Source organism: Patella vulgata, chromosome 6 (genome assembly GCF_932274485.2).
Source record: "Patella vulgata chromosome 6, xgPatVulg1.2, whole genome shotgun sequence".
NCBI lineage: Eukaryota > Metazoa > Mollusca > Gastropoda > Patellidae > Patella > Patella vulgata.
Window position 1 is genome coordinate 58,084,950 of NC_065884.2, and position 13,114 is coordinate 58,098,063.

At 34.0% G+C, this 13,114-nt stretch overlaps 2 protein-coding genes across 6 annotated transcripts in view; one reads left to right on the plus strand and one right to left on the minus strand.

Annotated features, from left to right (window-relative positions):
- Positions 1 to 13,114, plus strand: part of LOC126824902 (condensin-2 complex subunit H2) — an 88,677-nt gene that overhangs the window by 45,552 nt on the left and 30,011 nt on the right. For 3 of the 4 annotated variants that reach the window (XM_050554331.1, XM_050554332.2, XM_050554333.2), the window contains 3 exons: positions 5,546 to 5,615; positions 6,326 to 6,445; positions 9,269 to 9,396. In XM_050554331.1, coding sequence (XP_050410288.1) covers positions 5,546 to 5,615; positions 6,326 to 6,445; positions 9,269 to 9,396 — 318 coding nt within the window. The remainder of the gene's footprint in view (positions 1 to 5,545; positions 5,616 to 6,325; positions 6,446 to 9,268; positions 9,397 to 13,114) is intronic. The other variant, XR_007681674.1, reaches the window with a different exon arrangement.
- Positions 1 to 13,114, minus strand: part of LOC126824906 (GDP-D-glycero-alpha-D-manno-heptose dehydrogenase) — a 51,605-nt gene that overhangs the window by 7,183 nt on the left and 31,308 nt on the right. Inside the window, exon 1 of one of the 2 annotated variants that reach the window (XM_050554336.2) lies at positions 3,155 to 3,320. The exons of the other annotated variant lie outside the window; for it this stretch is intronic. The gene's annotated coding sequence lies outside the window, so the exon portion shown is untranslated. Of the gene's footprint in view, positions 1 to 3,154; positions 3,321 to 13,114 lie in introns of those variants that run through there. 2 annotated transcript variants of the gene reach the window in all.

Sequence of the window (13,114 nt, forward strand, 5' to 3'; positions counted from 1 at the left end):
AGCACTGGGCAAAAATATCATTAACTGGCAACCCGACTGTTCTTTGCCAGCTTAATTAAACAACGTAAAAAGTTGACAGAAAAAAATGAAAAATTGACTTAGGCCTCAATATGTATGCTACATGGAAAGTAAGTAATGAAAAATACAATCTGAAAAATGGACCCTCTCTCAAACAAGTGGTGTGACAATCATGACTTCTAAGTCTATTAACAACAGTTTATTTATAGCTTATGAATGTATCTCCCCGCATATACAGAGTTTTGAGAAGGATTTGAAGTAAAGTTTTGATAGATTAATTAGTTTGAATATGTTTTTTACTCCAAATATATCATTAAATCACACAGTTTGTGTGCGGGAAAGTATCTTTTAACTAATTATATTCTCTGAAGGAATATTGTACTTTATTGAAACATGTTATCTTGACCTTACAATGATTTAAATTTATATGCTTCTCATAAAACTCTATTTGAAGTGTTTGCCACCTCTTTTCAAGCCCTTTGTCTTTAAGCAGTATAATATTGCAATAATGGTAATATATTGTGGATTTTTATATTGTTATCGCAATAATGAAAATTTCAAATATCGTCCAGCCCTAATTTGTATATATAGTCCCTGTGACGTCACCGCGAATCAAGCTGGACGAAGGATGCAATTGAACAACAACTAAACAGCAATATATCGAATAATGTTAATCAGATTGATGTTGAATTACTGTAAGATGTATATAGTAAAAACTAGCGTTAAAGTAGCTAAGTCTCTAACTCAATATCATCAAAAATCTTCGACATTGAAAACACGATTTATTTGTCAGTTCAAATCAACATTGGTCTTGTGATCTTACAGGGAAAAGATGGGCTTCTGATATCCAATATTCAATACAAAATAAACATTTTACCATTGGTACACGAATAGTGTAGCATAATGCGTTTCAGGGCCTTTTGGAACAAGGGACTCAAAGAACGTGGCTAGACATATTCCACAAGTCATGTCAAGCGGTGACACTATATTCTTATCTGGAGAGCATGCACAATAAATATCATCGGTGTAGACTGGAATAACCAGACACTAAATACTGCTATTCATTGAGACTTCTGGCATATTTCGCCGAACATAACTGATTAGAAATTACAGTAAAAACAGAAACGGTTGAATGTAAATCTGTTTAAATACATTCACATTACATTATTATATGTTTTGTGACCCATTTAGCTCCTTTATCTACTGTAAATATAATTTTCTTTGGTCACTTTATGTGCTCTTTAAATTCTAAAGATTACTATAAGGTTGATACACTTGCAGTGAATTAGTTAAACTCTAAATCAAGGAGATTTTTTATATGTATAAGGGGCCCTGTGTTCTAATTTATAAAATCTTTTGAAGATGATATAGGAAGTTAAAAAACTTTGTTAGGTGTATAGTATGAGGAATTTGAATATCAAATCTTTTGAGTTAATAATTTTAAAATCTTTTTGTGGAGTTTGTTGTCACATTTTTACTCTTCAAGCTATGGACAGAATTGAGAATGAATTTTGTTTCAAAATTTGCTTTTTAAAGCTACCACAGAAAAATTTATTTCTGGTGAGGTTATTGAAGGGTGTATATCTGACATGCCCTTATCTATGTTTTTGTTGTTTGGTTTGAAATTTAAAGATACATTATGAAAGAGCGAATTCTACCTATTGCAAGTCTTTATTTGGCTTCAAATGTTATATATAATATAAAATATTATTTAGACATTAATTCACATGACATATAATCAACTCGCTAGATCATCAGATGGCCGAGGTTTACATGGATTATAATACCCAGGAAATTTTGAAATTTAGCGATAAAATGGATAATCGAGACTTAGTCTCTGTTGTCAAGTACCATTGCCATAATAAGCATTATATGACAGTCATAACTTCACTCAAAAAATAGTAATTTGAGTGAATTTGCAATATATTTATTTTTCATTAACTGTTTTTGAACTATTAAACATGCATTATGCAAGAGCTAAATCTGCCTACTGCAGGTCTTCGTTTACCGGTTCGAATCCCCGGTTGTACGTGACAAGGAGTAGGGTCGCCTGTCCAACCTCCTGGGTTTTCTCCGGGTCCTCCGGTTTCCTCCCACTGCTAAAGACCCCTACGCGCAAGCGAATTATTGAAATAAAATTAAACCATATGTTAGTCCCGAAATGACCTAGTTTGTGTCGAGTGGACGTTAAACCCCATTTCTCTCTCTCTCTCTCTCGTTTACCGGTAGGCCTGAAATGTTATATAAACTATTAATTAGACATTTATTAACATGGCAAGACCATAATCAACTCTCGATGCCATTTGATGCTTCTGATTTTCATTACATTTTCATTCCGATCTGCCGTTCAACATCCATTGATGATTAAATGAAAAAATACATAATCAAGACTTTTTTTTAATTTCGTCACAACAGCAACAAAGACATTCGAGGCTACAAGGTTTTAAAATGAGTATTTCTCAGCTTAGACAGAAGTAATTCGACTGAAATTTTCAGAATATTCCCATTACATTATCTATTTTTTTAACTATTATAGTGAGAACTGTCAGCTCTTTATCTATTTTTCCATATTGTATCTTTAAAGCAAGAACAGTTAGCTTTGTATCTAAATCTTACATACACATTTTTAGGTTATTTTCTAAAGATTTATATATTATTCAGTACACATGTATATTATTTAGTAGTGAATATAGTATTATGAAACAATAGGTTTTGTTTAGTTTTATAAAGATATTCTTTATGGTTTGTTTTTTCAAAAGTTTATTTCATTTTCAACATGTATGTTTAATAGTGAATATACAATGCTTCAAACATAAGACAAAGAATGTCACAAAAAACTATTTCAAATATATTTCAGAAATTTAAAAATCATTTTTATTTAATTAATGATTATTTTATTTTTACCACTGAGTTTATCTATAGAGTATTTATATAATTTGCTCGGTGGAAGTTGATTTTGCAATAACGATAAAAATGATCTTTTATTGGTGAGTGGTGACCATAGACAAACTAAACATTTCCTTAATACATGTAGCTCATAAAAGTGCTCTCATTTATCTAAGGTACATTTATTTTATTTATATGTTATTTGAATATAGTGATATAACATCCCTGAGATCTATCATTAAAAATTTACCTTGAGTCAAACTCCAGTATGTTGTATCCAGCTGATAAGCCGTTTTGAATTGATGAAATTTATATCAACCTATTTATATGTCCTCTGGTGAAGTGCAACATTATTTGTTTTGATTTGATTAGTCTTTTTTGTAAAGTGGTATAAGTATTGTTTATTTGTCCTCAAAAATAAACAGGTGCAGTTAAAGATACATAAGTGAAGAGTTTAATTGGAGTTGGCCATTCTTGCTATGATAATTCGAAAATAGACGAGAATTGCTGATCGTTTGATTCTCAATTATAAAAGTAACATTCTCAATGGCTACGGTACCCTCGATTCAGCCATGTATTGATTTAATTATCAAGAAGCTGTCTGATGTTCTACAGGATTTTTTTGAGCTTGTCATGTAAATAAAGGTCTAATTAATAATTTCTATAACATCTGAAGCCTAAAGAAAGATTTGCAATAGACAGACTTAACTCTTAATGTATCTTTAAATTTAAAGGGCATGTCTCAGAGTTTGCAGGGTCTCAAAAAAAAAAACAAAAAAAAATATTTGTTTAAGTTAGGTATGTTAATGTATGCAAGTCTCAAATCAAAATGTGAACAAATAGTCTGTTTATCAAGACCCGAATAACTGCTAATTGTCTTGGTTTAGCCTTAAGTATATCATTATCACATGATATTTTTCAAACATGATATGTACAATACCAATATCTACCCCATACAGATTAAACTTGGATTTCACAATATGACCTAGGTAACAGCATTAGGTTTAGTCATAACAGTTAAATCTTACGAGCACTATTTTTATAAACCTACATTGAAATGTGGTCGTATATTGACCTCGCCACTGTCCGTTTGTTCTTGTGAACACTCTACATATTACATTTATCATCTGAAATTAATATGTTGTTTACATTAGTGAGATGAAGAATCCTATTAAATTTCAATATATTGTTAATATCTTCTGGAGTTATGGCCCTTGTTTTACTTTGTTGCACCTTATGAATACTATAACGTCAAAAGCTAACATCCGATCAGTATGAAATTTACATGCATCATTTAAATTAGTAAAATGAAGCAGCCTATTAAATTTCTGTTAAATATGTCCACAGTTATGACTGTGTTTCACTTTGTTGAATCTTGTGAACATTTTATTATTTCCTTCAACATTGGTCTTTTGCATCGTAACTTTTTACATAGAACACAAACTCAAGCCAGTAGTATGCAAATTAGTTCACACAGCACCATCAGTAGCAGATTATCAGTGAGGCTGCAGCCTCAGGCCCAAAGATTTTGTAAATAATTTTTTTTAGACTTGTCTGATAGGATTAAAAACGCATAGACAATGAATGTTAGGAGGGTGGGGTTTAGGCCCAACGGGAATCAACATAGGCCCTGACCCGAAATTAATTATGCCCACGCCATTTTAAATAGGCCCTATTGTTTGGAGATCTAATCTTATTTTTTAAACGTAGGCCTACAATGTACGTTAAATCCTTGTAAGTTTTCGGTTATGTCTTGCTTTATATATTGTATCTGTGTGACGTCATTTATGGGCATATAAAGTTACATTACGTTTTTAATGTTAGCAACTACCTTGGCTCTAACTTTAAAAAGCTTAATCCGCCACTGAGCACCATTGTTTTTTGCCCAAATCATCCTAGAATGGTTAGCATGTGTGCGCCGCTGCTGTATCATAAGGCCTGTCATTGAGTCAAGTGGCTTGGTTTCGAATCCCTGGTTGTATGTGACAAGAAGTAGGGTCGCCTGTCCAACCTCGTGGGTTTTCTCTGGGTCCTCCGGTTTCCTCCCACTGTTAAAGACCCCTACGCGCAAGCGAATTATTGAAATAAAATTAGATCATACGTTAGTCCCAAAATGACCCAGTCTGTGTCGAGTGGACGTTAAACCCAATCTCTCTCTCTATCATCCTAGAATAGATATTTCTGTAGCATTGTGTGATGTCCTATCTGTTACAACCCTAGCACTGTAGTAGCAGTGAAAGTTATATAGACTTGAAATTTATATCAGTGTTTACTGTTCATGATTTTCAACAATTTCTGATAAAAACCGTCACATATATTGCTCTAGATTACCTGCAGTTATTATCAACGAAGGGTTAGTCAAGAGACATCTTAGTGATCTATTCTAAGTAGATCAGAGATACTTAAACAGTTTATACTACTTGAACTGTACATGATACAAGAACTCCTCAAACTTCATTATACACAAACATAATAAGTCCCCAAAATATTACTTCTCCCAAAAATTGAATATCTGTCTGTTGGAAAACACTTGATTGATTTGTTTTAGTATTATATTAGATATAAATATATAAAAAGACTTACATGAGATTATCTGTAATATAAAGATTATGTGTAACTGTCACATGTATTTATATTGCAGTTATCAGATATATTTATAGAACTTGATCCTTATAGTTTGTCAGATAAACCAGATAAAAATATCGGCAAAGGTGAGTTGTCTAAAATATCCGAAAAGCTTTGATTTTTTTGCTATGGTTGAAATACCAGACAGAAATAGCTGAAATCAATTATTGGATGAAATCAATTATTGGAATATATCGTATGAAAGAATACATATCCGACTCCATGGAAGAAATAGTATTTATTAATTGACTGTATCTTACATAAATATTCTGCTACACATAATGGTTTCGATTCCCGACTTATATTTGGCAGGGAATAGGGTTGCCTATCCAACTTTGTGGGTTTTCTTTTTGTCCTCAAGTTTCCTCCCATTGCTTAAGTCCTGATATAACCTAGTTTGTGTCAATGGACCTTAACCCCACCCCCTCCCCCCTCTCTCTAAATGCATTATTGTGCCCCAATGTTGGAGAAGTATTGGATTAAAAAAATGTCTTATCCTGTGAAAAAAAAAAGCTTTAGCACTTTGTAGATGATAAAGAAGAACCAAAGTTCAATTTTGTGATAAGACATTGTGCAATTACAAATTTTGAAAGAAGTTTTATGACACATCGTAGTAATTTTAACATTTTACAACTCGTTTTCAAAATGTTGAAAAAACATTCACTCAAAATAGCTTTTCTAAGTAGTTCAGTTCCGTCTAAGATTTAGGGATTCTAAGGTTATTGTGGATTTTGTAAGAATGATAATTTTCTTTAATTGTCTTTCTTTATTTGTATTTCTTGAATGATTTTTGTAGGAAAGGTTTTAAAAACACCCGCAGAATTGAAAGATGATGATGATACAAACAGAAAGAGAAAGCGTAAACCAGTTCCAGAAAAACCAAAAGTACCGTTATCTGTTTTTATTCAAAAATCATGTAAGTTTGTTATATATAACTGTCTGTATTTGTCCAGTTGGTGCTGAAGAGTCGTAAATTAAACGCCATTTCTTTTTGTTTTTATTCCAATAGGATCTGACAAGGACACCTGTCTAGTCGTTTGGATGGGATGAAAAATCAAGGTCCCATGTACACATTCGCGTGCATGTAAATGCAGTTGAAATTTTACCCGCTGTCTGTGGAAAATTTCCGTCATAGCACACTGTATGGCATATGCCCATCTTCATTAGCCCAGTTGGAGCAGAACAAAATGTTAAACCCCATTTCGTTTCATTTCATATTGTAATTGAATGAAACCAAGGCCATATTTCGTATTTTATAGTTTAACTTTCTTTTTTATACATCAATATTTTATGTGAAAGTATATTGTCATTATCCATGTTCATCTGTCCTGTCACCTACAATTCTGGGACAATGTTTTGGGGTGGAAGGTGTGATTCATCAATGAGTCTTAAACAGAAACCCTATTTGAAATTGTACAATGATTTTACCCTCACTTTTCGAACTTGTTGGGATTGTTCAGCTTGTCCTAAAATAGAACCCAATTGAAATATATTTTTTAGAGTTACTGCCCTTGTCATGTATTGTACATTTTATAAAGTCAGAGGTTTGGGGATATTGTTTTCAAACTTGCTAGGATTGTTTAGCTTGTCCTAAGGAGTCATGCAGAGAGATATTGCCACTGTTGATGAAACCTGGTAAATGGTATAAATGTTAAGATTTCTTCTTCAAATTTATTGAATTTGTTTGGCTGGTTCTAATAGTAAGTGCATAACCTAGGGTCAGGACATAATATACAGACACCACAAACCGTATAGAAGCCTTTAATGTGGTGTACTGTTCAAAGTTTTTGAGATCTTTTAAACTTGTGTAACACTTTGGCCCTTGAGATAATTTTGGGTCTTTATAAAATTGTCTCTTCAATTTTGTCTATAAAGTCAAATCACACGTACTTAATGAACGTGGGTATAGTTATACATAAAAAGCAGTGATATTTTGGTCAAATTATAATCATTGTCAAAATAGTCATCAAATTCTGGTTGTTTATTGACCTATGGTTGTTAGATCAAATAAGGTAATATCTATCTCTGTTAGTGGTGGGAAATAAACAAGTTTATTACGTATTTTCAATGGAAAAGTACCAAGGACCTGCCGAAATGAGACAGGTATAAATTGAAAGGTTAAAGTGAGTTTTAACTAGACTCGCACCAGAGCATTCAGATTTTCCAGCGTGGTTCCCCCTAGTCAGTGATGCAGGACGGAGGGCCTGACAAGGACAGCTGTCTAGTCCTTCGGATGATACAAAAAAACAGAGGTCCCGTGTATACATTGGAATGCATGTAAAAGATCCCTTGGCAGTTGGAATTCAATATAAGAGTAGGCGATAGTGCCACTGCCCGGGCAAAATTTCCCTCATAGCACACTGTATGGCGTATGCCCGTCTTCATTGGCCCAGCATAGGAGTAGAACAGTAGGATGTTAAATCGTTTCATTTCATTCCAAGAAGCCATTATATATTTGAGAACGAGGAACCTGCAAGGTTATTCCAGTTTACCAATAAAACTGAAATTATTATTACTTTAGTATTATTAACGATCACAAGGAAACACAACAAAAAAAGAAGTCCATAGTACTACACTTGTCAGAATTGCTCTGTTTAATGTGTTATTGACTTGCTCATAGATTCTAGCATAGGTAATATTCTTGACCCCAAATCTATGTGTGACTTTTCTGACATTAGGATCTCGGTTTATTATGTTTACTTATGAAGGCTTTATACGGTTATTCACCTGTTCATTCCTCTATTTAAACATGTCCCTACCTCATTTTGAAATTTTATATATTTAAAGAACAATGCAATCTGATTAAAATACAGATCTATATTTCGTTTCGTTTTTTTATACTTTCGATGGCCTATTCTACATGAAGATCTGACAAGTGATAGCGATAGGTCACGTCAGGGGTCAAAAGACCAACTTATAACCTATGACGTCAGACATTTGATTAACCAATCAGCATTGATGTCACTAGTGAATTACCCACAGTTCCGTGAAAAACACGCCTAAAGCTCGTCTTAACAGACCGTTTCATTGGCTTATCCCTGACACCATTCAGAACACATGTTAAATAACAACTCTTCCAGATCCAAGTGTAGTAAAGACAAGTAAAACGAAATTTTGAAAAATAAAAACGAAACGAAATAGTATCTGTGTTTTAACCAGATTGAAGAACAATGTTACTGTCCACAACTTGCTTTTTTATGTAAATACTGGCGCATGATAATTCAATTGTTCTGATTTTTTTTTTTTTAATTAACAGTATATGATTTACAAATAATGAGTAAGCCTATCTCTTAACTGTCACAAAACCATTAATAATTGTTTTGTGTATTTGTATTCCACACAAAACAAAGTTAGGAAGTGATATTGAAATGGGTTCAGTCCGTGTTTCTGTCTTTCCCTCATAGTAGTTGTGCCTTTTGCTTATTAGATATTTCCTTGATGTATTAATTTTACTGTTTCCATGGGAACACTTTTAACTTAGTTTCTGGTACACAGTTATTATTTCAGAGCATATCTACTATTATTTGTTCAAGATATCTTTCTGAAACTTTGTACACTCATCACAACCTATTACCTACCGGTAGTTGTGTCTTTCGGCTATTGCTAATTAGAAATTTCTCAGATTTGATTATTTGTCACATGGAAACAAATACAGTGCTGTACAAATGACTTTTACTGTGGAAATAATACATAGTAATAGTGTCTCTTCTTTCAATCTTTTTGTTCTTATGATCTTTAGGTTTCTCTCATCATGAAAAATATACAAAAACAGTTTTTAACACCCCAACTTTTGAAGCTTTAGAAAATCAGTTTTGGAAAGAATTTGTACGAAGAAAACAGATTTGGACTAAAGAAAAGAAACTTATTGTAAGTCAGACTTGTAATTAACTGAATTTATTTTTTAATCTTCTTAAAATCCATTTAAACTGGGCTACAATTGTTCCCTAAATGTGCCATGTATTTTGGTTTAAAATTTTCCCCTAAATGTACCGAGTATTTTGGTATAAAATTTTCCCTAAAGGTAACATGTATTTTGGTATAAATTTTCATGTGGACGTATATTGTCGTCGCCCCTGTCCGTCCGTCCACAATTGTTTGTGGACTCTCTACAGGTCACAATTCTTATCCGATTTTGACGAAACTTTAAATATAGGTTTATCCCTAAAAGATCTTGGCTGCTTTCGATATTGCAATGTATCGGATCGAAACTTCAGGGATTATGGCCCCTGTTTGTACGAAAAATCACGTTTTTAGCTTGTGGACCCTATAGAGGTCACAATTTTTATCCGATTTTGTTGACACTTCAAATGTAAGTTTATAACCCAAAGATCTCAGTTCCTTTCGATATTCGCACATATCGGACCGTAACTTCCTGAATTATGGCCCTTGATTGTACGAAAAATCGCGTTTTTAGCTTGTGGACCGTATTATTATATCACCGTTACACCCTAAGGACGGCTGAGTTCGAATTTCGTGAAAATCGGCCCTAAATTGACAGACAAAATGGCCACCGTTCGTTCTCAAATAGCGTAAAAATATGGTATATCAAGGTTGTGGACCCTATAGAGGTCACAATTTTTATCCGATTTTGTTGAAACTTGAAATGTAAGTTTATAACCCAAAGATTTCGGTTCCTGTCGATATTCGCGCATATCGGACTGTAACTTCCTGAATTATGGCCCCTGATTGTACAAAAAATTGCTTTCTTTTTAGCTTGTTCTCTATCCATCTCTCGAAAATGTGGGCGTATACTGCCTGACAGCCGCTGGTTAGCTTGTGGACCCAATAGGAGTCATAATTTTTATCTGATTTAAAAAATTGTATTATTATATTACCGTTACACCCTAAGGACAGCTGAATTCGAATTTTGTGAAAATTGGCCCAAAATTGACAGACAAAATGGCCGCCGTTCGTTCTCAACTAGCGTAAAAATATGGTATACCAAGATTGTGGACCCTATAGAGGTCACAATTTTTATCCAATTTTGTTGAAACTTGAAATATAAGTTTATAACCCAAAGTTCTCGGTTCCTTTCGATATTCACGCATATGGGACTATAACTTCCTGAATTATGGCCCCTGATTGTACAAAAAATCGCGTTTTTAGCTTGTGGACCCTATAGAGGTCATAATTTTTATCCGATTTAAAAAACCGTATTATTATATCACCTTTACACCCTAAGGATATTCACAGTTGTGGACCCTATAGAAGTCACAATTTTTATTCGATTTTGTTGAAACTTGAAATGTAAGTTTATAACACAAATATCTCGGTTCCTTTTGATATTTCCACATATCGAATTGTAATTTCCTGAATTATGGCCCTTGATTGTAGGAAAAATCACTTTCTTCTTAGCTTGTTCTCTATCCATCTCTCGAAAATGTGGGCGTATCCTGCCTGCAGCCGCTGGTTATCAGATCTTGTTGAAACTTTAAATGTAAATTTATAACCCAAAGATCTCAGTTCCTTTCGATATTCGTGCATATCGGACCGTAACTTCCTGAATTATGACCCCTGATTGTACGAAAAATCGCCTTTTTAGCTTGTGGACCCTATAGAAGTCATATTGTTTATCCGATTTAAAAAAACGTATTATTATATCACCGTTACACCCTAAGGACGACTGAATTCATATTTCGTGAAAATCGGCCCAAAATTGACAGACAAAATGGCCGCCGTTCGTTCTCAACTAGCTTAAAAATATGGTATATCAAGGTTGTGGACCCTATAGAGGTCACAATTTTTATCCGATTTTGTTGAAACTTGAAATGTAAGTTTATAACCCAAAGATCTCGCTTCCTTTCGATATTCGCGTATAAGGGACCATAACTTCCTGAATTATGGCCCCTGATTGTACGAAAAATCGCGTTTTTAGCTTGTGGACCGTATTATTATATCACCGTTACACCCTAAGGACGGCTGAGTTCGAATTTCGTGAAAATCGGCCCTAAATTGACAGACAAAATGGCCACCGTTCGTTCTCAAATAGCATAAAAATATGGTATATCAAGGTTGTGGACCCTATAGAGGTCACAATTTTTGTCCGATTTTGTTGAAACTTGAAATGTAAGTTTATAACACAAAGATCTCAGTTCCTTTCGATATACGCACATATTGAATTGTAATTTCCTGAATTATGGCCCTTGATAGGTGAAAAAATCACTTTCTTGTTAGTTTGTTCTCTATCCATCTCTCGAAAATGTGGGCGTATCCTGCCTGGCAGCCGCTGGTTTTCTATCACATAACTTGCAAATTGAATTAAGTTTTTATTCATTTGTCCATGATAGACACACGGCACAGTGATCATGTGACAACCATAATTGAAATTGCTTTAAAATAGAATTCCGTACAACTATGCTATATAGCTTTCAATAATAATAACGACAATATTTTAAAAATTAAACCCCTGTCAGCACGTGTATGAAATAAAAAATCATAACGGTAAACGCAATCTGATTAAAACACAGATCCTATTTTGTTTGGTTTTTATAGTTCAAAATTTCGTTTTACTTGTCTTTATTACACTAGGATCTGGAAGAGTTATCATTGACGTGTTCTGAATGGTGTGAGGGATTAGCCAATGAAACGGTCTGTTATGGCGAGCTTTAGGCGTGTTTTGCACAGAATTGTCGATAATCCACTAGTGACATTGATACTGATTGGTTAATCAAATGTCTGATTTCATAGGGCCAAAAGCCGCTCGTAGACCTCTGACGCGACCTATTGCTACAACCGGTCAGATCTTCATGTAGTGTAGGCCATCGAAAGTATAAAAAAAACTAAATATGGATCTGTATTTTAATCAGATTGCGGTAAACGCTACTTAAAACTAAAACTAGCATTGCCGGTTTATTGACATAATTCCAACCGATGTCGCGTGTCATTGGGGGATTCAGCATTGGAGATGTTGTCGGAAAAATATATTATTAATGACTTATTCGGTGTTCTATCCAAGGATTATATTCAACTAAGATTTAAATTTATGATCCAATTATTATTTTTAATATCTACCGGTACCTGGAATTCATACGAAGCGTCGAAGACGTGAGATTCCTGAGCGAGATGCACAAGCCAAGGCGAGGTATGACTGTTATTGTAGGCAACAAGCAAGTTGATTGACTACTTAATCAAAAAGTAATAATTATTATTAACCCGTTAAATTTAGCCGAAAGTTTTACAGTCTGCTTGATTGAAGTTCAAGCCGCTAAAGCCGAATAAAAAAACAGCTACAAATCAGAGGCTGGTTACGCGAGTCAATGTTTGGAAAAACAGCAGCTTCTGTCATGTCGATGACAAGTAAACAATAACCGTCAACTATCGGATACTTGAAGGTTGCGTTTCTATGACAGTTCTATCATTTCCAGAATTGTCGGATGTGGACACTAACAATGCAAGATAACAAGACGAAGGCCTGGCAGACCTGAGTGAAATAGGCAAGCAGGAGTTCTCAAATAAATCAGTTGGCCTCGGGCCTACAGACCGACGTTTGTGTCGAACACTGATTGGGACAGTGAACTTCAGTAGTTGTTATTCGTCACATTTCCCACAAGCGACCTAGTTGAGTTCACAAAGTAAATTAAAGTAT